This window comes from Polistes fuscatus, unplaced genomic scaffold, assembly GCF_010416935.1.
Source record: "Polistes fuscatus isolate 324 unplaced genomic scaffold, CU_Pfus_HIC Scaffold20, whole genome shotgun sequence".
NCBI lineage: Eukaryota > Metazoa > Arthropoda > Insecta > Hymenoptera > Vespidae > Polistes > Polistes fuscatus.
This window is the reverse complement of record NW_025113097.1, coordinates 104,661-132,015: the sequence shown is the minus strand read 5'-3', so window position 1 is coordinate 132,015 and position 27,355 is coordinate 104,661. Positions and strand designations below refer to the sequence as shown.

Below are 27,355 nucleotides of genomic sequence, written 5' to 3'. Positions count from 1 at the left end.
CAAAAAGGATACGCGATTTGTTCATAGTCTAGGATATTTTTAATAAACGAAAAATATTAAAGAAATTATATTTGCTTAAATTATACTAATGTATATTAAAGCAGTCATATTTTTTGTCAATATTTTTTTTTCAAGCGTGCATAAAAGATCATGTAATTTTTTTGTCTTGTTTTTTATGGTAACATTAAAATACGACGTTGCTCGAGTTAACTCGAGTGTGCACGATTTCTACGCGGGTCTTATTCGCTCGAGTTAACTGTGCGAGTGACACGTTTTAAGGGTTTAATAATTAATGAAAAGAAAGCAACGAAGAGTGTGTTTTTTCTTCTTCTTCTTTTTTTTTCTTTTTTTAAATACTATCTACTATAAATTTTTATATATTATATTTTATATATATTATATTTGTATATTTTATATATTATATATTACAGTATTTTAAATACTATCTATTATAATCTATTAGCGTAAATAATATATCAGGAATGTAATTATTGCGCAAGCTGTGATGTAGTGATAATTTTCTATTACGCATGCACGAATGCCGGACAACGAGGGAATCGTTCAAAGAAGAATCGTTATACTCCTCACGGATCATAGGTTATCCTTATAACTGTTAGCCAAAGGCGCAATAGACAACGTTGTTTCTCTCTTTTATGCTCGCGTACTCATACAGATAAATATTTAAATATATATATATATATATATAAATGTATATGTACACACGCATACAATTACTTATCGGACTTCATTAAACATACTACACACGTACCACCCGTGCTTCGATGATTATGATCCGGAAAGAGAGAAAAGACATCGTGCAAAAAGTTAACGAGAGAAAAAGATGGAAAATTTATTCTATCTTCTTTTCTCCGGTAACGTTGTCTCATTGTCAGTGTAAACGTTACCAACCTTATCTAACTGCGATAGTCTATTACTAAACTATGAAAATACAGAAACTACGTTTTATTGCAATATTTATAGATATTAAATATATATGACAATCATTATAAGATTGTCTTTTTGATTAAATGAATATAACGAACGTTAGTAAATACAATATTATTTATCCTGAGAATGAATTTATCCAAACTCGATATTACTTCTTTCTAATTATAACTTCGAGTAAAAAGAAATAATGAAAATAAAATTCCCACGAAAATGTAGGTAACGTTTGAAAATGTTAGCGGTTGGCTCGGTGATCTTTCGTGTGTTCGATAATCTTATTACATAACGTTCAACAAATCGAACTTCGTATTTCGTTATCGCACATAACGTTAGAGAGAAGAATGAAACCGGTTTGGTTGGTTAACATGTGAGCTAATTTAAACAAATTATTTCTTCAAAATGCTATTAAATGAAGTGAAATATTTTCACGTGGATAATTGATAGTAGTTGTTGTCACAGTCGGATGGCCAGTTAAACCTAATCGTAATTAAAGCTACGTTTTTTTCAGAGAGAGAGAGCGAGAGAGAGAACGCGAGTAGAGTGAAAGAAAGTAAGAGTGAGAAAGAGTTAATGCTAAGTTTAGAAACCGTGCCCCTCTTGGTTTCTTGACGTCCTCGGCACCTTCTTTACGCCACTTGTTGGATAACAAAACTCGTCGTCGCGTGTTATACACGGGAAGCATGAAACCAACACGCGAGAATAACCAAATCAAACCGAACAAATCTCGAAATCGAATGATGTTGGGAATACGAGGAGTTGATCGTAAAATTTCACGTAAAAGTAGTGCCACGTCTGATGATTTTCAATGATAATTCATCGATGACGTCGTTCAACAACGAAATGAAATTCAAAGCGATCTTTCGATAGCCATTCGATTTCAGTAGGAAAAAAAAAAGAAATAAAAAAAAAAGAAGCAGAAAGGAAACTACCTTATAAATCTTCGGAGTGGAATTATTGTAATTCATCTTATCGTATCGCGTAATTTACATATTATAAAAATTCTGTACGATCATATGGGCGACCTTATGGCTATCATGATTTATCATCCTACTACGTTATAAATGTTATTTCCAAATTATATTCTTCCATTCAACGTGACATTTGCAAACCTTTTTTTTTTTTATTCTTTTCATTTCTTTTTTTACGTCCCTTTTACTTAAATATGATTTAATATATATATTATTTATTTTATATTATTTTTATTTTTTATTTATATTATTTATTATTAATATATATATATATATGTGTTCTAAAAAAATGTAAGAATTGATCTAATAATTTAAAGATTTTTATAGAGATAAATAAATGTTTGTTTCTATCTATTATACACATATACGTATATGTAGTTCGCGAAGATAGAATACTATTATCCAAGTTGTGCTGTGTTCGGTAACACAATCATATGTTTTCAACTGTGCTATGCTAGAAACGGAACAGCTCTTCCCTCGGGCATCGGTTCCTAATTAGAATAAAAGCCTTCCTACGTGGAAAACAGTAGTCTGACAGAGCGATTAAAGTAACATGTTCATAAGTCTATGACTTCGAAACGTTCAACGCGAAAGGATTTTTATTACATTATATCTATATTCTATAGAAATTGAGATTTCGTAAAAGGAATTTTATTAAACGTAACGTATCCTACTTCTTTCATTCATTTTAAATAAATAAATTATAATAGATGAGAGAGATATAAAGTAAATAAACGTTTCTCTCGCGTAAAGATTACTTTTTTTTATCAAACGTTGCATCCTAAATAAGCAAACATTTAAAAAAAATATTGATAAAGGGATACAGATTTCGCTGCTTTAATGAAAAATACATTTTAATCTATGACACTTAATATATTAAGAAATTTGAAGAAAACAAAAATGTTTATTACATTATATAAATACCCCCACTTAAAAAAAGATCTCTTAAATCATATTTGTATCTCTTACGCGTAAAATATATTCAACTTCTTATAACTTACCCGTTAGAAATAAATTTTAATCTAAACGATATAAAAGATAAGATACATATTTGAAATTGAAAATAATTCCTTGATATCATTTCTTTCTGTGTAACACATCTTGCAGATTCTCCTTGAATGGCTCGCGGGCTGGCTTGACTTTGACCCTAAAGAGGGGCGACCAAGTTGAGTCGAGTTAACAGTGGGTAGGCGCACGATTGCTGATGACTACCGAAGTAAACGAACACGAAACGAAGATAAAGAAGAACAAGAACAAGATGAAGTGTAGAATAGTACAACGCAAGAAGGAAAAGAAAGAGAGAAGAAAACACTGACAGACGCACAGACTGACGGACGATGAGAGAAATAGAAATATATCCAAAGAAAAGGACAGATATATGCACGTGCCAGGAAACTCGACGAGGAAGAAGAAGAAGAAGAAACGAAGCTACGAAGCTACTTGCTACTCTTCGATATATACACACACATATATATAGGTATATATATATTCACTACTTACATACGCAACATGTTCTCCATGCGAGTAGGTAGAAAACTCTAATTATATGTATAAAGTACGGATACGTGTATGTGTGTGTGCATGTGCGAATGTGTGTTTGTACAATTGCGACGTAAGCACAGTGGTGGTATCAACCGTGCCCCCCTCATCGCGCACGATTATTGGTTAAACCAATGTTTCTTATTCTCCCTCCCCTTTACTCTCTTTTTCCTCACCCTCTCTCTCTCTCTCTCTCTCTGTCCCCCCCCTCAATTCCCCTTCTTTACTCGGTCGTTCTTGAACATTCGCACATACTACGCACCAGAATTGACAACGAACGACGACGACGACGACGACGACACAGCAAGCAGACTTGTACAGTCTTCGCCAACAGAGTAGTACTCGACTTCTTTCTTCTCGTCTCTTCGTTTCTTCTTTCTTGGCATTGGTTAAAGAGAGATAAAGAGAAACTATGTAAGTATGTAAGTAAGTAAAGTAAGTAAGTGTCTCTTGTTGCGACTGTAATGGCTGCAACTTTCGAAGTTTAACCCTCCGCAGTATTATCCCGTCTGAGCTTTGGAATCGAATAAAATATCTTATTTTTTGTGATATTTTTATGATATTTTTTCTTCTTCTTCTTCTTCTTTTTTTTTTCTTTTTTTCTTTCAACGCGATCATACGTATTGTTCTATAATATCTCTTTGATAACGCTGATAAGATTTCATCAACTCTATCTTGATAATTTATCTAACAATAAGTCAATCTGCTGCTTTATTTTTGAGACCGTTGTTTCTTTTTTTGTTGGTCTCAATTCTTTATTAATTTGTATTTAAAATGTATAATATTCGTGGCGTGTTATGAGATTATTTTTACAATTGATTTGAATAATATTCGTAAAAAGTTATCCTTGCTACATGATTTTCTATGTTTTCTTTTTTATAATTTTTTATAACGCACGATGGTATATCGGTTTTATTTATTTTGTCAAATGATAATGAAATAAAGGAAGTGAGAAAAAAAATGAATAGAGAAATTTTACTTTTTAATTGGTCATTAAGCGACTGTTTCGCGACGTCACTCCTCGTAGAACGAGTCTAAGAACGATCTAACAATTTTTCATTATGTAACGTTCCTTCTGTCCAATTTTCAATAATTTCCAATTGCTGGTTCTTTTTTTTTCTTTTTTTTTCTCTTTCTTTACCGTTTTTAATACAATTCTACTCGAAATAATTTAAGTAACGATTTAATTAAAATTTCATTTTTTCTTTTCGCGTTTTAAGTATTATAACATATATTATATAAAAACTTCGACACTTCTAAAATACGTTTGATTAAAATAAGAGCGAAATAAGTAAATAATTAAAAAAAAAAGGACTCCTAAGAGAAGGTAAAGAATTTCAATCTAATTTTCCAACGACTCGCACATGCAAATTCGAATAACCCAATCGTGCCGTTTTTAACTGTTTGAATTAAAGGCAGAGAAAATTTTTCCATAAATATATACGCGAAAAATTCCAACGATTCTGTTTATGCATTTTTGCAGTTTTACTGGAAATACCTTGCATCAAGGTCAATATTGAAATATTCATTCCTATTCAAAGTTTCGCGCATTATTTCTAACACAAAAGACGTGCAGAATAAAATAAGAAAAATTACCTAACACGTAATCAAATCATTTAAATATCGATCTAAAAATAAATCAATGAATTAATACAATTTACATTTTTCTATGACACGATAATAAATCTATCAAAATACACGTGTAACTGAATTCTATAGGATATGATTGAAGTTTCGCAATGGGTCTCATTCAAAGGGTTAAACAAGATCGAAGAAAAAAAAAGAGAAAAAAAAAACAAAGATGACTCGCAAGTATTCAAGAGACGATCTTTCTTCACACGCATTAGAGATCCAATCGATACGCGTGAATAGACGTTACCGATTACATGCCTCTCAGCTTTTAGTATCTCGTAGTAGCTGCTATTACATACTATAATATACTGCTAACGTTGATTTACGTAGCCTGGATAAGTGTTTACAAGCTCGTTATTATCCCTTAGAATCGATCGACCGAATCTAAACCGTGAATCGATGACAATGCGTTAGTTACCTTATGTACTTACACACACACATATATATCATTATATATAATATATAATATATATATATTATTAATTAATATTATTATTATTAATTAATTTATATATATTATTAAATATATATACATATATATATATATACATATATATTTATAGACACACACACACACACACATATATATATGTATATGTCTATACTTATGCGAGTAATGTACGAGAAGAAAAAATAGAAAACGAAGGCGGAAGTATGTAATAGCTCTTCTTCTTCTTCTTCTTCTATCTCTGTCTCTCTTTCTCGTTCATTCTACAAAGAGGTGTCGTTATTCAACAGGTGCAAAGATTATTTCGTGCTATGCGCATGTCCTACGTTCTGTCCCGAGTAAGTAAGCAGTAGGTATAGCTAGCGAATATTCCTTAAAATCGTGCATAGTTATTAATTAAATGTTTTCCTTGAAAAATAAAAAAAAATAAAAAATGTCGTGGTATTAGTACGTGGTAAAGTACGTTAATATATATGTAACGTTTAAAACAGTTGATATGTATTTAAATAATCTGAAATATAAAGAGAATTAATTAGAATATTACAATAATTGTTAAATAATTAATAGAAGTGTATATTATTGTCTAAAATCTCGGAAGATATGTTCGGAGCACCGTCCTCTTCGAATTTCCTTTTCAGACTGGGTATATATAATATGCATTAAAGTAAAAATAATATAAAGTAAATTTGTTTAAAAATGAAATATCTGAATATTGAATAATCTGAAATGATTAGAGTAAAATACCGTGTTATATTTATTTTAATTGGTTGTTAATTAATCAAAGGAAATGTATATTGTAGTTGAAAATCCGTGTTTTTAAGTTGCACGTCCTCTTCGGAATACACTGTAAGATTGGCTCGTTATCCTCTACGAAAGTAATTTGAAATTTCTTCTATTTATACTTGTTTATATTACTTTCCGAAGATTACATGTATATGTATAATGAAAAACACTCTTTGAAAGCTCATATAAACAACATTGAATAAAAACACTTTCACAGAAGACAATGACTCAGTTTAACGGTGGATTTCGAAGAGGACGGTGCTCCGAATATATACTCAGTGCTTCTAAATTACAATACACACATTTTTTTCGGTTAATTAACAATCATTGAAAGTACATTAAACATTGTAATGTATTTTAGTAATACTTTTGATTATTAAACAGTGATGACTTCGAAGATCAAATGTTTCATCTAATGGAAATGATTTTTTTATTCAAAATGCATGTTAATAATAATATCATTTTAATTATTATATATTTGAAATAAATGAATATAGTAAAAATACTGGATATAATAAAAAGTACAGACGTTCTTGAAAGTAAAAAAAGTAATCGTCGGACTCTTTAATAACGCGTATCTCTTTTTGAGAGACATGAAAAACGATAAGGATGATAGGCATAAACGATAAATAACCGTAACGCGAACATTTCAATATCAATATCTAAATCGTATTTGCACAGTTGTACTCGTGGTACCTACGCAGAACACACCTCAAACGAGATCCCACGATCTCGCATTTCATTGGTCGCCAGAGAAAAAAACCGTCTTCCGTATATCACGATTAATAAGATAACTATTATCTTTGCCTTTTTTATTTCTTTTGTCAATATTCAACGTGTGATAAGGAAAAAAAAACAATATGACATCTTTGATTCATAGATTTCTTCGGTTTTATCTATACACTTTTTTTTTTACTTTTTCTATCCTTTTTAATGCAACTTTAATATTTTCACTCATAAATTCTCAGCTCGATGAATTAGCTATTGAAATAAAAAAAAAATATTTAACGAATCATTCTCATCTCGAATTAAAAATTCAATCGTGCGATTAACTTTTAAAATCGAGTGAAAAACATTTGGATGAATTATTGAGCTATTATAAAAAATGTTCTATGTTTCTTTTTTTCTTTTTTATTTCCCTTTCCTTTCTTTCTTTCTTTCTTTGAGATACAATTGAATGTTAAGAATGACGATTCGTAAATGCGGCCACGTGTTACAAGTGGTTGGTAATAGCAAAGGCGTTATCGTTCGCGTTTAAATCTTTCTATTTCGGTGCACCGCATGTCGTAACCAAAATGAAACACTAGATGACATTAGAAGAAAAGATAATCTTCTTGTCGGTGGCGTCCACCTTGCGTCATTCTCCCTTTTTTTTTTTTTTTTTTTATTACCTTTAGGAAGGCCGTACGAGAAGGAAGAAAACGAATTAGAAACGTTCAACATTTTACGCGCAATTTACACGACCAATACATATATATTCGAGTTATCGTTACTTTTATGCGACCAAAACGTGATCTGTTCTATCGTTTATACCAATTTTGATTCTCGGTATTCTTTTCTTTTCTTTTCTTTTTTTTCCGTCAATTTTACATCTATTTTTTCTAAAAGTTCAAATAATACGTAAAAAAAAAGAAAGAAAAACGTACGAAACTCTTTGATAAATCTTAATCGAAATAAGATTTCTATATAATAAATGCGAAATACAATAGAAAGAAAGAGAGACGTAGCAAATTATATATACTCGATAATTCAAGGTAATTTTGATCACTATTACGAGAATAAATGACTGTAGTACGATACACGAGTTACGTCGACTACAATTATCGAACAAATTGAATCGTGAGAAATAACATAACGTAGATGTAATATATTATATTTTTTGTTTACATATGTGCCCACAATTATAAAAGTGGTCTGACATAAGTCAAAATTAAAAAAAAAAATGCATTTATTAGTTATTTTATGCCACATTATTTGAAACTAAATGAATTCAATGTAGAAGAATATAGTTAGATAGTGTTTGTTATTTCAATATTATATAGAATTTATTTAATGTTCAAATGTAATTCGTTTAAATATCTCGAAACAAGAAATATATGACTTAAACCATTTTCATAATTATGGACATATATATTCTTTATAGCAGTAATTTTGAGAATATTGAATTAATAATCCACTATCGTAATAATCGATACGTATATCAAACGTACGATAAATATAAAAAAGTAATTGTAAGGAAGAAAAAAATAAAATCCCTCGTTTCCTCTCGGTGTGTTAAATAATAATATTTAAGATAAAAAAGAGAGAAGAAAAAGAAAAAGGAAACTGTGTCGCGACGTATTGGAGTCTATCATCGATTCGATTTCGATCTCTTTCAAAATCCAAGGTCTCCGTCGGGTCTGATTATCGATGACAAAAAAAGAAAAAAAAGAAAAAAAAAATAAGAGGAAGAGGTAAAGGAAAAAAAAAATATCAAAAGACAAGTGAACGTGATTAACAATTAATCACGGGATAACTATCTCTCGGTATACTACCTGTGTTATTATTGCATTTAATATCATTCCTATGAATTTCCTATTTGACCATTTATCGACCGCGAGTAAATACAAAATTAATAAAACATCTAAATGGTGAAACAACGCGTATAAACGAAGATGCAAACTTCCAGTTCAACTTGGATGTTCTACGAAGCGCAACATACGTAACGAATGTGCGATACTCATTAAAAGAGTCAAGGGTATATTACGTGAAGAGTGCGGTTACACAGCATCATCTGTATTGCTATTACGTCATCGAAGGTTGATCCATGCATACATATATGCATATGCGTGCATGTATATATATATTATGCACATTTATCACCGTAAATCATGATGAAAATCATGGAAGACTCGTGTTAACTCCAAACGAATTCTTCAAACTTATCGATATTATCATTATATACTCGTCATGAAGTAGGATCGATTTTTTTGTATATGTTCGAAAAAACCTTTCCTCCGCATTACGATTAATAATCTCTCATTAAAATATTCTTATGGAGATGAGAAAAAGTAATCATAAATTATGTTAAATCATTTCTATCATCGCGTCCTATCAAATCTCTATGTTCAATATTTAAATTTTATCTGCGCAGATACATATGTAATACGTACAGTGTCAAACAAAAGTATCGTGTGTGTATATATATAATCATTTTCCTCAAACATATTTTTCTTTAGAAAATCTATAATTGACAATATAATTGTGTGTTTTAATTATAACGTCTGATATATACGTATTTATACGCAACTTCTACATAATGAATAAGTAATATTAATTGAAAGATAAAATATTTGAAGAAAATATATAAGACACTTGTAACCTAGTAGCCAACGAACGCATATAAGAAAATAGCTTTGGGCGAGAAATTCTACGAGAGAAAGGTGTACGACGAGTAACAAGCAGCTGTCCTACGTTTCTATCGAATCGCCAAGCCGATTCGATTCGAATCGAGTCGTAATACTTGTAAAGGCAAGTATGCGAGACGATTCTTTCACAATTTACTATGCGCGGCATAGAAGAAATCGTAGCCTTGCTCCTGGCAAGGTGAATTAAGTGCTGTTGACCACGAATAAAACGCAACACCCATTTATCATAGATCTAACTTATTTCACTTTTCAAATTTATTTTTTCTCTTTCGATATCTCTCTCTCTCGGTTTGTAGAACAAAAATCAAATTTTCGTTACGCGTTTCATCATTTCTTTCATTGCGTTTGGTCAAGTTTGTCTATTGAGTTAATATTTTGTTAAGACTAAGCTAAAATATTCATTAAAATTTATATTTTTCAAATAAATCGTATCAATATTTATAATAAAATAACATTACGTGATTATATAAGTGATTTGTATTAACAATAAACTTTAATCAACACAAATAAACAATATTATACTGACAAAATTCTATATAGTATTGATATTTCATTTATTTATAAGTACTCAACAAAATATTCGCATATACTCTGACCAATTATTTTACAATTTGTGCATTGCAGTAATTAAATTACTTTCTCACAATAATCAATTTATTATTTATTTTTCAATGTAAAATAAAAATAAATGTATGTTATGCATCAACTACTTTTTTAATTGCTCGTACATTTTCCTGTCAAATTTTATTGAATTTTTTATCATATGCCCTTTTTTTAGACACCCATTTATTTAATCAATTATGATAACGAATTAATGAAAATCATTTTTTTTAATTAATAATAATAAACAATTGTAATTTATCACTAATATTTCTTTCATCGTACTATTTGAATTTTGCTTAAAACAGTTTTGATGTAACGCGGAACAAATTAACTGTGTAATAAGAAAATGAAGTCTCTAACTATATAGATAATTGTTGACGGAAAAATCGTTAGTAATTTCCGCGAATCCTTGAATTTCTAGACGCCATTAGTTTCCAAGAAGACTCATTGATAACTCGCGATGCGTCGTAAACCGTTAGCACCGAAGAATTTGTAAGTGCGTACTTACGTGAAACGTTGATCGGCCAACGATAATAATAATGATAATGATAATAATAATAATATTATTAATAATAATAATAATAATGATATAATAATGATAATAATAAGGACACATTTTTCTCGGTAAAACGTTCGCGAGCAAGAAACGTGATCTATGTATACGTCAGGCGCCGCTAAATCATGCAAAAATTTCCTTCAATCTTTATCTAGACAGAAAAATAAAGACAAAAATCAATAAAATTACAATCAAACTCTCGATGCTACTATTAACGCTTATTATTTATAGAAATAACATCTATACACGTATGCACATATATATGCAATGTCGAATTAAAGTATTCGTAGGTAAATTTTCCTATCAAATTCTATTCAAATCTTTCCATATAAAGGAAAAAACGATTATTATTATTTAATTTATTAAATATATTCTCAATTCTATAAAGTATGAATATGTGTTATAAACAATCGATATTAACATGGGAGTATGATAATAAAAAAGATAAACAAAAAACAATTAGCTTTTAATAAATTAATACAATTTGTTTACTTAAAACATTTAAAGTTTTCTGCGCAATTTTTTGGATTTTACGATACAACAATTTTATTTGCATAATTTTCAATACGCGATAATGAAACTTTAGACTCGATAAATGATCTTTTTTCTTTTTTTCTTTTGTATTAATTTAAAGATTAGTCGATTTATATAATAGAACGTTATGGAAAATTTTGCCTGTACCAATAAACTTGGTAAGTTCGTCACTGTATAGATACAACATATACATAATTCACCATACACAATTATGCATTTTTCTCCATGCAATATTATCAAAAGCGCGCGTCACGATTGTTGTTACGTAAGACGGAAGACACCGATCTAAAACTTGAAAGTAAAAAAACGAGCTTACGAAATATACGACGTTACGTTATAAATTACGTTGTTTCGTAGCGCGCGATAACGATTTCCTCGATAATTAAATATGCATGCGAAAAGAGAGATAGGTGGATTTATAGATACACAGATAAATAAATAGATGAATAGGTAGATAGATAAGGATATAGAAAAGAGAGAGAAAGAGAGAGAGAGAAAAAGAACGATCCGTTTTACGATCCATACACATACGCTACGATTATTATTTTATTATCATCATCATCATCATCATCATCATCTTCCTACTTTTAATCGATCGGACTCTGATTTATCGCATCTACGTAGAATACAAGAGAGAGAGAGAGATGACTCGTCATCCATTCTTTCCGATGGAATTCTTAAATAAATTAACTAACAAACCAAAATAATCACATTATTGAATAATTTCGTAATTGATATCTATTTATAGATCGGTACCATCTTGCTCGATCGTACGATGAGATTTTTCCTCTCCTTTTCTCATCTTATTAACGTTCAAAGACCAAAATTCATTTCTCTTGTATCGAAATAAAGACGAGGAAAATAAATAGCGTAGTAATCTAGGGCTAGGACAGTCTGTGCTTACTACAATGTTATATCTAATAGACATATACCTAGAACTTTGTAATGATTATTTACTAAACGAATCAGATCATTTCTAAGTAAATATACCTATAGATATATATATATAATAAATGATTGAATAATAATATAAAACTTACCTTCCAACCAGCGCTACTATTACTATCACCCTTGTCTTTGAAATAGTGAACGTTCTGGACCATCCATTCGTAAATCTGGGATAAAGTGAGCCTTTGTTCGGGTGCACTGGTGATCGCTTGAGTGATCAGATCGGCATAGCTGAGATTACCCCATGCGTTTCTTCTCGAAGAGTTCTTCTTAACGGGAAATAAAGCAGCACTCCCAGCACCTTGTCCTAGGGTACTCTGTTGAGGTGGTGTACCAGCCTCGCCACCAATGTCATTTCCAGTTTGTGCACCAGTACCACAAGCACCACTAGCACCAGCACCACCTACTCCAACATTACCTTCGACGTATCCTTCGGGCCTGGGTAATGGCCACGTGTTTGATCGTGCTCTCGTTTGAGGCTCAAAACTGTTCTCATCAAACGGTACTCCTTGTTGCTGTTGCTGTTGCTGTTGAGATGCGGTCGTTGTACTCGAGGAGGATGATACCGTTGGGACCGAGTCCATCATGTTGGCCTCTTCTGTATATTCCACTTTGACCGCGTGCATGTTTCGCGGGCAAGAAAAGTACCGGTAGTAAGTAGTCCCCTACAGTCGTCGACCTTAAGAATTGAGCGCGCTTGCGCTCGCGCGCATCGACACAAGGGCTTGATCTTCTTCCTCCTCTTCCTCCTCCTCCTACTCTTCCTCCTACTCTTCCTAATCCTTCTCCTTCTTCTTCTTCTTCTTCTTCTCTTCTTCTTCTTCTTCTTCTATACGTTTAAAACTCTTTGTCTATCTATAATCTTATTTCCTTTCTTCTTCTTTATATTATTCTCAACCTTGAATAAACGAAAGAGAAGAAAAACCAACGTTAGTCTATTCTTCTATTCTACAAAAATGTCGATATTACTTTAATCTCTTTCCCATATTTTTTAAAAAACCATTAGAATATATTCCAAAATAATCCGAACTTTGAGAGAACGCACGCGGAGTGTATCGAAGATAAGGAACGAGTGCGTGTTGAACTTGCGTGTTCCACTTGCACACCCTGCCGCCACAACGAGTGTGGAAAAGGAAGAAAAAGAAGATAGATATAGATAGTGTGTGCGTGTCTCTGTGTATGTATATGAAAGAAAGAGAGAGAGAGAGAGAGAAAAGGAGGGAAAAAGGTAGAGAGTGTAGTAGTAATAATATAACTGTGGATCGCGAAGAAAATCGAGCGCGACGATGGATCGACTCGACCACGACTGGGCGGCCAATCGAGCGAGAATACACTGTGTACTGCGCGCCGCGTTCCTCTTCGTCGTCACGAGAGGGACAGAGAGAGAGAGAGAGAGAGAGAGAGAGAGGAGGAACGAGCGTGCGAGAACGTCGTTTACGTTTATGGAGTATACGGGTGTATGTGTATGTGTGTCTGATGGGGAGGGAACGGCAGGGAGGTGAAGTATATATCGGTGAGGTATATATCGGTGGGTGTGTGCGTGTAACCGAGCGCGCGGGAACGATTGAACGTGTACGAGTGAGTGAGGAACGCTGGGAGGGACGGAGGGAACGAGAGAGAGGAATCAAAAGAAAGATAGAAGATGGTATGAAGAAGAGGGGCAAACCACGTGGTCAAACTCAATGTTTACAAGCCGTGCCGCCGTCGTACTCGCTCGTCACGTGGTCATGTTTTGATAGAGAAATTGGTCCACCGCTACGAGGGAAAGCCCCGCTAAAGATCTTCTCGTTGACCACGACTAATGATGGATCCTTATTTCGATTATGTTACCACCTCCTCTTCTTCCTCATACTCCTATTTCTCTCCTCCTTCTCCTCCTTCTCCTTCTCCTCCTCCTACTCTTACTCTTATTTTCCTGATATCTCTCTCAATGATAATTATAAACGAATACGTAACGAAGAAGACATTTACAACGCGAGAAATCAAAAGTAACACTGTGTCAACTATCGATACCTAATTATCCTGGCGTCGATATTATTATTATTATTATTATTATTATTATTATTATTTCGAATCCTATAGATAGAATTCGATGGGATTTCATTTTCTCCCACTCTCTGTTTCTCTCTCTCTCTTTCTCTTTCTCCAAGTTTTATTTCCTCTTCGTATACTTTCTGTTTGATTATACTTTATGCGTACTCGTCCATATTTGTTTTGAAAAAAAAAAAATAGAAAAAACCACTCGACTCGAAGTACCACTTTCGGCGGGAAAATTTAAAGTTCTTTTTATTTCAATACAACAACGTCGGAAATTCAGCGATCTTTAAACGTCGATGATGACGATTTTCTATCATCGATTTTCTCTCATACGAAATTACGAAGATATATATGTATAAACGTGTGCACATATATGTATAACGTAGACAAAAATTCTTCTAAATTTACCTGAATTATTATTAATGAAAAGTAAACAATCGGTATAGAAATAAAGATATTTCGAAAAAGAAATGATTTGTGAATTTTTCAACTATCACACCGCAAAAGAAGAAGTTGCCGGCAAGACGGCACGGCGTATACTGACGAATTCTTCTGACCGCCGGCCGGAACTGACCGAGCGAAGCCGAAGTTGCGGAGAGACACCGAGAGGCGAATTCGTGGCGCCTATCTCCTCTCTCTCTCTCTCTTTCATGGCGAGAGAGAGAGAGAGAGATAGAGAAAGAGAGAGAGAGAGACAACGTTCGCAGTAGTTCGCCACGAATGAGAGAAAGAGAGAGGGAAGAGGAGGATTCGGTAGAGGGAGGGAGGACTATAGGGAGGAATACAGGGAGGAATACAGGGGAAAGGGTTGGAAGGGAACGTTCCGTGGTGGGTGGTTGCTCGGTGCCTTGCTGCTTCGTCGAGTGGGAGAAGAAAGAAGGTGGGAGGTTACGGATGGGTGTGTGCGCGCGCGCGCGTCCTACACACTGCCAGAGAGAGAGGGAAGGAGTAGGTTGGCTGGCCGGCTCTGCTTAATGGTGGAAGGATGAAATCGCCGAGTGTAAAATAGAGAAAGAGAGAAGACGACACATCCTTGGCGATGTCACACAGTGGTAATGAGCATCGCTGAACTCATTGTTTTTAGATTTATCTCGATAATCTAATCGTTTATCTTAAATTTCATATCCTTTTCCATCGTTCGAGAGCTCGCATTTCAGGATCCCCATATCAACTATTACTTTTACGCGCGTTTTAATATTTCTTTTTAATTACTTTTTTTTACATCTTTACGCACGCAACTGCAACGATCTTTGCAAAATTTTGTCGCGCACTGATATTAAAAGATACCAAAAGTTTGCTAGAATATTTTTATGTTAACTAATCTGTAGTAGCAATGAATTTTCGAATACTCGTTTCCCTCGCATTTTTTTCTGTCTCTCTGTGCTATCGAAACTAATCGTACAAAGTTTAAAAGTCCACGTTTTGGGAGTACCGTCAATTGTGTTTAAAAATTTTAAAGTTATATTTCTTTTGGCGCATTTGGGAAAATATGATGAGAGCGAATTCTTACGATGCGCGCGCACAGAGACACAAATTTAAAAGGATGAAGTTTGTCGGTATTTACGATGCGCGCGCACAGAGATATGAAATTAACAGCATGAAGTTAGTCGCGTCATAGCCAGTATTGGTGTATTGTTCACGTATTTGATCGAGTTCCCGAACAACAAATACAATTTGAAAATGTGCAGCAGACGCACTGAATCGACAACAAAATCAAAAACAGGAATTGACGCTGTATTTCAAAGATGTTATTGAAAATAAAACACACCGCAAGCGACCCACATCTATAAATTACAAAGTTCAATTGAAAATTAAATTTTGTTACAGGATCACATGATGTCCGAGGAGGTGGCATACAAAATCCACTTCATGGATGTTACAGCTACATCACAAACTATTGGAATACGTTCTTTTTCTTATTCTGACAATGCATAATTTCATTTCATCCAACGGATAGCATGAATAACTTCAAATTTGATTTCACATTGAGTCAAATATTATGGAAAATTTCATTGTAGAATATATTCATAAATTGTCTAATATTCGGCTCTTGAAAAGTTTGGGCGATCGTTTCTATCGAAAAGTAAAACGTAAGAGAAAGAAGGAAAGAAAAAGAAAAAAGGAGAGAGTTTGAGGCTAACGAGTGAATGAAGTTTATCGTGTGAAAATTGCACATGCGAAGGTCGAATAAAGAATGAAAAAGAAAGTATTAGGAAATCCAAACCCATTAGATCCTTTCGAAGAAGGACTATTAATTACGTCACCCTAATTCTAAATCTCCCTTTGAAGTACCGTAGTACGGCTTAAGGAAAAGAATTGCAATTGAATTCTTTTTCGAAGAAAAGATGACCCCTCATTAGCCGATAGCTTTTCAATTGTCCGTAGATTTTACTTTACGGTACATTGTATTATCTTATAATACTTTTCTTTCGTTATTATTCAAGAATTTACTTGGGGGGTATTCTCTATTATTTCGGTATCCATTAAGATTTACTATATATAAGTGTGCAATAAAAATAAAGTAAAAACAAATATTTAGTTTGCAATGAGATTTCATTAAAGTAATTGTAAGACAAACCTCTTTCGTAAATATTAAAGAAGACAAGATTTTCGAAAGGAATAGAAATCTTTTATGATCCTTATCGCCATCTTTTTCTTGTGCCATTTGTTGAAACATTCATAAAAAGGAATAACTACAATTACCGATAACAGTAATCTACTTTATCAGCCGAAACCGGAAGCAACGTTACCAACCGCCGATAACAGAGGCAACAATGCAGATATCGAATGCAGAGTACCATGAATACCAGGGCACCATTTGATTGGAGCAAAATGGCGCTGGTGCATGGCGGCGCAAATGGCGCTGGTGCATGGCGGCGCAAATGGCGGCGCAAATGGCGGCGGGTTTCGAGTTATTCGAACAAGGAGCACACAACCGGCCGGCACTTGGCGCACCGACGTCGCGTCGCGCGGTATGCGTTTCTTCCTTTATCTTCGTTCTCCGACTTTCTTTTTTTTCCTTTTTTTTTTCTTAGTATACCTTTTCAATCCTTTAATTCCTATTTCCTAATAAAATAATTGCAAAATGCACTATAAAATGCACGATAAAATGTGGAGAGTTATTCGTCGCGAGAAAATAACGAATGAAAAGTCAATCGTGTAATGGTGACATAATAATAATAATGATAAATTGATTTTGTTGAAAAGTGAGATCAAATAAAAAGTAAAAGAAAATACGTAAAGTGCGAGGAGATATGAAAAAGAAAGATAGAAAAAGATAGATAGATGGAAAAAGGGAAAAAGGGGGGTCAAAAAATGAGTGCGATGATAATAAATCAGTGAAATAAATCAATCGAAAAGTGAAATACAAATGATGGAGATGTTAGAACGTTGATAAAAAGTCATTGATAGATTTGAATAGTGGTTTCGTCGATGATCAGCAACGTCTCTAAGAGATAAAGGATAATCAGCATCTGGTATGCGCCAAGGACTGATCTTCGTAGGTTCCTCGTCGAAGGATCATGCCGTTCGTGATTCGAAAGGTGGAGCCGCGTTTCTTGTGCCGCGGTCACGTGCCATCCGGCGCGGCGGCACAAGAGTTACCGGTTGGTGCCGAATTGGAGGCCGTGGCGAACGGTGCCCTTACCGGTTCCCTCAAACAACTGGCCTCGCTCCTCACCACAGCCGAGGACATATTTGCCGAACTCACTCGGGAACTGACTGCGGTCGCTGAAAGGAGTGCCCAAGTCAGACGAAGACTCGACAAGGTCGAACAACGACTCGCAACCGTCGACCCTAAGAAGGTGCCCGTTCGTGAGTACTACGCCTTGTTTTTTATTTATCAACAACGATGGACCTTAACCCTTAAAAGAGTATTATTTATATGCACTTTTTTATGCAGAATATTACTCGATGATGCAGGGGGATGATTCTTTAAGCTCAGTCCTCTATCTTTTTCTCGGATGTGTTTTAAAAATGCAATTCATTTATCCGAGTTTAACGATAGATTATCGTCACTCGAACGGAAGCACGTTTCGACGACGTTACTTTTGACGATTTATTACCGTTTGTAGTGTATACTATTCCTTTCTAACCGAACGTCAAATGCATATAAGCACACACCACATATGCATATACATTCGTTTTGCTTCGGTGGAGATCGATGATTATATCGTTGAGATTATACAACCCAACTTCCATGCCAGGAATTCTTTGATCGCCATAACGATCTCTTAAGAAGACACAATACGTGTTACGTAAAAAATACGAACGGTCAGGTCTTCCAGTCCCCATCTTCGTTGAAATTACCTAATTCGCATGGTGCGTTCGAAAAGAAAAGAAAAGAACAAAATGTATGACTAATTATCACCTTGAAGACGATTTCTCAAGCGTTTCTCGGACGGATCAAAAAATACACAAAAAAAATAAAGAAGAAGAAGAAGAATTTACGATGAAATCACGAGACAATCAATCGGTGCGATACCTGCGTGGTCAATTTAAAAATGTCGTTTATCAGAAAAAAAATAAGAAGAAGAAGAAGAGAGAGAAAAATAAAAGATTAAAAAGAGAAAGAAAAAAAAGGTAAAATCGTCTCGGTCGAGCAGTTTCTCGAATCTCGTGCTCGTAATCCTTTCTCTTAGCTGAGTAAAAAGGGTAGAGGAGGTGCTCTTTCGATTTCATGGACCCCGTCGCGTATATAGCATGGTGTGTATCGTCTGGTAAAGCGAGAGTGAGAAAGAGAAAAAGAGAAAGGACGAAAGAAGCACGAAGTAAGAGAGAGAGAGAGAGAGAGAGAGAGCCATATTACAGGGAAAACGTTTCGTGTTACCTGCCGCACCGTGGGAAACGGATCTCGCAGTGTGCCGAAAGCAAGTTTCACCGTAGGACGAAAGATTAGGGCTTCCTTGAGAGAAATCGTAACAAAGAATCCCTTGTGGTCTATATATTTACTTTTATCTATCTCACTTTTACTCCATGTTTCTTTTTTTTTTCTTTCCTTTTCTTTTCTCATTTCAAAATGTTTTCCATGGGGGATATTTCGAAATGACCAAGTAAAGTGGCAAATTTTATATGCGCAAGGTATATCCACTTTTATCCCATAATTTTATCCTATTTTAGAAAAAAAGATAGGAAGATAATATAAAAGTTTGAATAAGATTATTTCGAGAGAAAATGGATAAAGTTAATTATCAAAGTTAAAACGTTATTATTTACGCGAAGAAATCTTTATGGCGATTAATCCTATGCACACACACACATACACACACACCATGCACTTAATATGTATACATGTGAGTATATTTTGTGTGTATTTAAGTATATATATATATATACTTCCGCTATCGTGTTTCTTCGCTGACTTTGCTAGGTAGATAAAGTTAATCTTGAAAAGAGAACCATAGCGAGTTGATCACGGCTCGAGTTCGGTATATAATATAAAACCCTTAATAAGAAACACAAAGCCGTATTAACTGGTTCAACCATTGGAACCACTAACGTAGTCATTTAATCATCGTTATCATTCTCCCCGATCATCGGTTTTATATTCTACGGTTCGATCTTGACGATTTCGTAAAGTATACCCCCATTTTTCTATAATCATCTTGACCTCTTTTTACATATCCTAATAATTATATGTGTTTTTCTATTATAAATTGGTAAATGATGGTATTTAAGGCGCGAATATTTACACGCATTGCATGTTATTTTCCAATAGGAATAGGAACATTATTTTTAGTTTAAAAAGAGACACCCTGTTGACCCTCTTGTTCCTAATCTTAAATAGAAAATGAAAATTTGTTGCACGAAGAATATTTTGGTTGATTCTTTTTCATCATACAACTAGATCTTTTCTAATCAAGTAGGTAACCCTTTCAGCCTGATCTGTGATAAGCTCGAGAAGATTTTCTTCCTGAACACGAAGCAAGCAACAAACAACAGCAAAGTCCAAGTTCACCGAAGCGAAGAAACAGCACGCGTATATTCGTTCCGCCAAGTTTCAAGGGTCGTATTCGAAATACGATCTACGAAGCATGGTGTTGTTCGTAGTCCGTGTATAATACACCATATATATATTTTTTCTCTCTTTTCTTCCTCTTCTTTCTATTTAATATTTCTTTCTAATTTGTTAGAATTTAAAAACCCATTTCACGTGTAAAATCATTCTTTTCTTTCGTTTCGATTTAAAACGAAACTCGAACAACTAATCCGTATACAAAGAATCTATAAAAGATGGAAATCAATTTTTCTAAAAGATCATAAAAGTCAAAATGCCAACAATATATCTAGCGTATATAAATGACATGATAATAAAAGAGAGAGAGAGAGAAAATGTATGAACAAACACCATAGGATTTTCTGCGTTCCTTCACGATGGATACGATGCGAGTCGAAGGGGTGCTAGTATAAAAAGTATTCTATGGCTTCCATCGGCAAACAGCTGAGGCTTCTTCCTCCGGTGTGGAATCCTAACCCCCGAGGGATCGTTCTTACAGTTTTTCTCTATTTCTTTCTCTCTTTTTCTTCTTTTTTCTTCATTCTTCTCTTCTTCACGGGATCGACAAATTTCTTTTTCTTACGCTAGATTAGCCACGAAACGTCACAACTTTAAACAGCTGATTTAGTTACATAGGCCGATGAAACTGTACACACCTAAAATTATTCAATACATTTTTAGTATTTTCTTTTTGTAAAAGATTTACAAAATTTATTATTATTAATAATTATTATATTATTATATAGATTTAGATTTGATGGTAAGAAAATATACGTCGAAATGGGGTGGAAGGTGGGTAAATATGAATTTAAAAAAAGTTAATCGAATCTAATTGAATTAGTTTGTATAGTTTGAATCGAATAAATGACGATTAAATGCATGGGTGGATTTATAAACGTATACTTGTATCTATAAAATATTATGTAATAGTATGTTGTAATTACGTATCCGTTATGTTTGCATTATATGGTTACAGAGTGTATCTCTTTCTATGATCGTAACACGATCGTAATCCAAGAAAGGTAGACGTATTTTGCGCAATTACGAACTATACTATTCGAGTTGCTGCTACTACTCTATATGCCATCTTAGACAGAGAATGCAACGATGTCAAAGAACTCGTCTTACCGTAAACTAAGTTACATTGCAACTTTTCTAACTTTAATTATACAAATGCAATGACTCTTGTTCTCTTTATTTGGACACGAAATAGTTTCGAATGAATATACGTTTTTTTAGACAACTATATTTTATTCGTCATTTATATATTTTTTATTTATTATTATTATTATTTTATTTTTTTTATTTTATATTAACTATTAACAATATAGGATTGTTTAAGATTATTTATGATTTTGTCTATTTTATCTATTTTGTCTATTTTGACTTGACAAGCGTCTATGAGAGAAAACGATAGAACGAGGATTCGGTCAATGATTTTGAATACAACCCCACCTCTATTATAAGAATTCTATGAACTTTCTGTGTTCCTCTTCTTCGTTTTGTTAAAAAGATTTTCTCTTTTAGTCTTTTGTTACTTTACCATTCGCTTCCTTCATTTTGTTTTATTTTCTCTCACGGTTTCAATAAACCGTTCAGTAAAACGGAAAGGAAAATGGCAAGAACACGTTAACTCTTTGCATCATTAGCTTCAATTAGCTATTACCTTCTAATTAGTTGAATTATTTGATTTTTAACGAAATAACTTTGGAACTTTTCAAACTGTTACCTCACAGAGTTCGTTGAGTAATCTCGCACATGTAATATATATATTCTTACTTTTTTTTTTATATTAGTTAAATTTAATTAGTTGTACAATGGATGTCAAGAAGTTTTTCTTTTATTAAATGAACGCTACAATTAATTTCTTTTAAAACAAATTATTTATACAAGGTGGTAAGAAATGACACAGATTTTTTGACCCTCGTTTAGAAACTTTGGGTTCATCCTATACAACATAGATTGTTAAATTAATAATTTTAAATTAATATTTTTTTCACTCGTATGTCTCTCTCTCTACGTTTGTTTATAAAACTATAGTAAATATTTTCTAATCACGTTTCTCGTTAGGATTTCCCTTACATGCATGCATAAACGAAGAAATCTTTGGATTAGAAATAAGAGAAAGAGAGAGAGAGAGGGACGAGACGAGCAGGAAGCGGAAAGTTCTCCAATTATCGATACGTTGAGAAAATAGTTTGTGATTCGATTCCACGGTATATCCATGAGGAATAACTCGTATCACGAAACGTATCGATCTTTCGTTCTCGATACATAAATCGATCGACGATTGATCCTAATTGGATGTTTTTGAAAGAAAAAAAAGAAACGAATCAACAAAAATATCCCATAATTATTTAATTATTTATTATATTTTTATCTATTTCCCATTGGTTATTTGAAATAATCATTTTATTTTGCTCGCGTGTTAAATAAACGTATATTTTTGATGTTACGTGAAAGTAATTAAAATCACGTGTATTACGCATACATATACATCATACGTATATATATATATTTATAATTAAAATAGTAACTGGGACACACCGTAGCTCGTGTTAATATATTTTCGAAGCAGCAATTAGCATTAATCGTTCTAACAAATGGTGATTAGAGTCTCGTCATTAAAACTTACCGTTCAACTACGCGTATCCTCGGCAAATAATTATCCTCTTCGAAGTAGCATACTCGTTGGAAATTGTAGAAAAATATTTGTAAAAAATGCTAAGACAAAAGAAATATAAAGGATAGAAAAAGAAAATATATATTTATGTCGCTAGAGAACGTATATTTCAACGTTGACATTAAATACACATACACACATGCACACATAATATTTTAAATACATCCATAAACATATTGTATAAATGTTTCTATCGTTCGAGATATCGAACATTAGAAGGGGAACGAAAGAGAAGACGAACGAAAACTATTTCGTTCTACCAACGGAGAGAAAATAGCAATGAAAAGAGATAGAGAAGAAATAAGAAGAGAGAGAGAAAATGCGGCAAAGGGTCAAAGGTCGCGATGGAGTGGTGGAAGAAGGGCTTGAAACGTAGTAGGAGAGTAGGAGCGTGAGCGAGTAACGATGGTACTTAATAATGGCTTTGTAAATCGACGGGCAGGTGTTCAAATCGCTACGATTAATTAACTAACAATCGGCTTTATTTTCACTTCGATGTTTCTTTTCATTTTCTTTTGCAATTAACTTCAAATCTTTTACCATCATTCCAAATATATATAAAGTTATTTTTTAATTGCAATATTTATCGATAGTCGTGTAGCTTCTTCTTCAAGTACAAACGGTTTAATATTTGAAATAAATGATCATTATTTCAAATGAAATTGAAATTCATATAATTCTATATAAATAAGGAATCCTAATGCAAGCACATATACCTCTATTATATATCAAATCTATTTAAAATACTGACAAATTATTATTTACACCACCGATTACATTTATTCCACGGTATACTGGTCAGAAAAAAATGTTGAATAATAATATCCAAATAAATATAAACATATTTATTTAAATATTCATACTTTGTACATCTTTATACGTCTTATCCTTACCCGAGGCCATAATCTCGTTTTACGATTATTCGGAAGCGTTTTCAGATAAGGATTAAATCGCGAGAATGCTTGGGGCCACCGCGAAAACCGGTATCGATAGATTAAGAAAAAGAGACACACGCATACATACATACATACGTACATATATACGCGCCTACTCAACTCCGTATACCTTGTTTCTCGTATATACATATATACATATATCCATGCATACATATATAGCCAGGGGCTTGCTATAATATACGCTGGATTAGATGAACGTTACTGGATGGTTCTATTATCCTCAGGATATTTCCTGTACTTCCTATGGAGTCGATCTTCAAACTATGAACGACGTAATATTATCGATAATCCTATTATTAATATTATTATTATCATCTTTTTAATACAATATTTCATTGACGAGTAAGTAAAACGAAACTAATACTGAAAATCATGAAATACTGAAAATGATTGAATCCATTTCATTGTCACGGTAAGTGTAAAACGAAACTAATACTGAAAATGATTGAATCCATTTTTCAAGCTGACAAATCGTTATTTTTCTTTCTTAAGATTAGCTTCGTAATACTCTAACAGAAAGGAAACGTGTAAAAACGTTAGCTTAAATTATGAATCTTAAAGTGTGGTTTTTATAGACGAGCAGATGCGTGCGAGTGAACGAACGAAAGCAACCGCAATGATGCGTGCAGCCATATGCCGCTACGGAAAATACGCACCTTGTTGCGTTTCGTCTACGTGAAAAATTCTCGGAAACGGTCGACCTAGGAGTTAACTAGGAAAAATAAAACGAGACGATTAGAAGAAGAAGAAGAAGAAAAATAACATCATTTCTCATCAAACACGAATGATAATAGTTTAACTCCGCCCAAATCTAAAACTTGCAATACTCAAAACAGTATAAAAATATACTTTTATCGACAAAAAAACACGATAGTTTGTAATTTATTGCTAGAAAAGTGTGAACAAAGTCAAATATATCTACGTATTATTATAGGCAAGTTGTTAAAGAAAGAAAAAAAGAAAGAAAGAAAGAAAGAAAAGTCGTTTGGTTAAGTGAAAAAAGGAAAAAGCGCGTTCGTTGCGAGCACGTGCCAGCATGTTGGATCGTCTAAAATTAAGCTCTCCCTCTCTCTCTCTCTCTCTCTCTCTCTCTCTTTTCCTTGCACCGAGAAAGGATAGAAGGAGGTGGGGAAAAGTATATGGGGGGTGGGGTGGTGGGGGGAGCCTCTACCCTCGATCTTTTTCTACCGGCACTTCTGTCGAACCAGCTGGCAACCGGAAGTAGGTGCAAGAAGGAGGCTCGAACCATAAGAAGAAGAGAAAAAGAGAAAGAGAGGGAATATAAAGGAAAGGTATATCGCAAGGAGGGCTAATAAAAGGAGGGGATGAAAACGTTGTGCGAGGGCACTACGCAACTACGTGCGCTACACAGGGAGGGAGGGAGGAGGGCTCAGACATCGTCGAGGACCGTTACGACACCCGATGTGCCCCACTTTTATTTCTACCGGCATCCTTATTATCCTTTTTTCTCTTTTCTTATTTTTTTTATTTTTTCATCGCACTCGAGATACGCGAACTTTTCTATTCCGATGTGTACACCTTTTCCAATCTTTTATCTAAATAATCAAAATCACACCGTTTCTATTTTATATTAAAAATTAGAATATTAACTATCAATATTATATTTTCGATATCTTTTGTTTTTATTTTCTTCTTTACGTAACAATGGATTATTCCCGTAAATTTTTGAATAAACGAATAAACGAATATAATAATGATAACATCGAGATGATTTACAATATGAGAAATAATTATAGAAAACGATCCGATATAAATCTTCGAGGAATCTCATTAGAATCAATGACATTAAATCATGTCGATTTTAATGATCGTTTTCCAAAGGAAATACTCGATAATAAATTAAGATAAGATATTTAGAACGAAATAGGAAAGTTACTTTTAAGTGTTGCGCGTACATTCCGAAAGTCCTGTAAACGTAGTAGCAGCAGCAGCAGCAGCAGCAGTCACACGCGTAACAACGCGATGAAAGAAACGGGTAAAACTTGTAACGTGTTTGAAAATAAATGACAGAACGGCCTTCCTTTAGGCTTGTGGCCTCTTTTTAAAGGACGGAAACGTTGGAAAGAACGATAAGTATCGTTTTGCTCGAAATGAAAGACGACGACAACGATCACCATCGTTTAACGTGTACGTATACACATGGATACCCATACACACGCATACACACACATACATGTTACATTCGCAGACGTCTAAGAGACCTGGCGCCTCGGCAGGGTGCGCCATAAACATTGTTCCTCGAGGAGAAACTCGAAGGAACGAAAATAGGAAAGATTTTGAACCTGTCCCGGTCAAGTTGTCCTCTGTTCACTGCAACCCTCCCTCTAACGCAAAAAATCTGGCAATTGTCAAAAGAAACAAAAATTCGATATGCCCATAGTGGTCCAAACTGACTAACCGTTGGCCTCTCCCCTTCTAAGAGACTCGTAGTTTTTTTTCAATCTTTCGAAATTCGTTACTACGATTTCAAATGTTTTTTCATTGAACGATATTTCATCGAGAGGAAGTTCATTCAAGGGTAACTAGTTTTCTACTTTTATTCTCCTACCATGGGAATGATACTTTTTCTTGGCTATTGCGTTCATCGGGTGGTCGACATTAATTCTAAACTGCTATAAGAACAAATATTATCGAGTGATATTAAATTTTGTATTAAAGGAATGTATATTTGTATGAATAAACAATTTCATCTTACGGTAGGAAAAATGACTTACGAAAAACGATTACAAACGGGTCCATTCAAGTATTCCTTGATTACCTAACAAAATATATTTTTCTGTGCATATATGAGTACGATAAGCAGCACGAGCCCGCATGCGAGTTACTCGTTTGTACATGTATAAGATACGTTGGTACGTGGATTCGAGTTATCAGGTGTGTTTCACTCGACCAACGGACTGAGAGAGCACCTGCCGTGGTGGCACAGGTATACGCAAGAGGAAGGAAAGACAGGAAAGAGAGAGAGAGAGAGAAAGAAAGAGAGAAAGTCAACGTACCGCAGTTGGTATCGCACGAGTTAGCGGTTTCTATTCCGATTTCTTTCAACCCTGTATATCAATGTATATACACATACACACTCTTACTTCCAAGGAACTATTTTTGTCTTATACTTTAAACCACGTATATAAGTTACGATCTATACACCGATTCCAAAGTTTTGCAATACATATTGCAAACGTATGCATGTATTTTGCTATCAGAAAAAAGTACCACGCACATACTGTGTGCAGTAAAAAAGTACGCGTATCGACGTCACGATATGAAACACGAAGACAAACTGATGCGAGTGGAATAGGAAAT

General features: G+C 33.7%; 2 protein-coding genes and 1 long non-coding RNA gene across 5 annotated transcripts in view; 2 read left to right on the top strand and 1 right to left on the bottom strand.

The window, feature by feature from the left end:
• Positions 1-14,974, bottom strand: part of LOC122517355 (forkhead box protein O-like) — a 91,811-nt gene extending 76,837 nt beyond the window's left edge. Inside the window, exons 1-2 of one of the 3 annotated variants that reach the window (XM_043635701.1) lie at positions 14,809-14,974; positions 12,456-13,261 (exon numbers count right to left, since the gene is read on the bottom strand). In XM_043635701.1, coding sequence (XP_043491636.1) covers positions 12,456-12,989 — 534 coding nt within the window. In that variant the 5' untranslated portion in view covers positions 12,990-13,261; positions 14,809-14,974. Of the gene's footprint in view, positions 1-12,455; positions 13,886-14,808 lie in introns of those variants that run through there. The other 2 variants (XM_043635702.1, XM_043635700.1) reach the window with 2 other exon arrangements.
• Positions 14,975-15,220: 246 nt separating this feature from the next.
• Positions 15,221-16,941, top strand: LOC122517354. Its single transcript, XR_006303812.1, has 2 exons — positions 15,221-15,452; positions 16,228-16,941. It is a non-coding gene; the product is annotated as an uncharacterized LOC122517354 (long non-coding RNA).
• Positions 16,942-17,654: 713 nt separating this feature from the next.
• LOC122517351 overlaps positions 17,655-27,355 on the top strand; it is a 65,754-nt gene continuing 56,053 nt past the window's right edge. Inside the window, exon 1 of the mRNA XM_043635697.1 lies at positions 17,655-18,213. Within this exon, the coding sequence (XP_043491632.1) occupies positions 17,922-18,213 (292 nt within the window). The 5' untranslated portion in view covers positions 17,655-17,921. The remainder of the gene's footprint in view (positions 18,214-27,355) is intronic.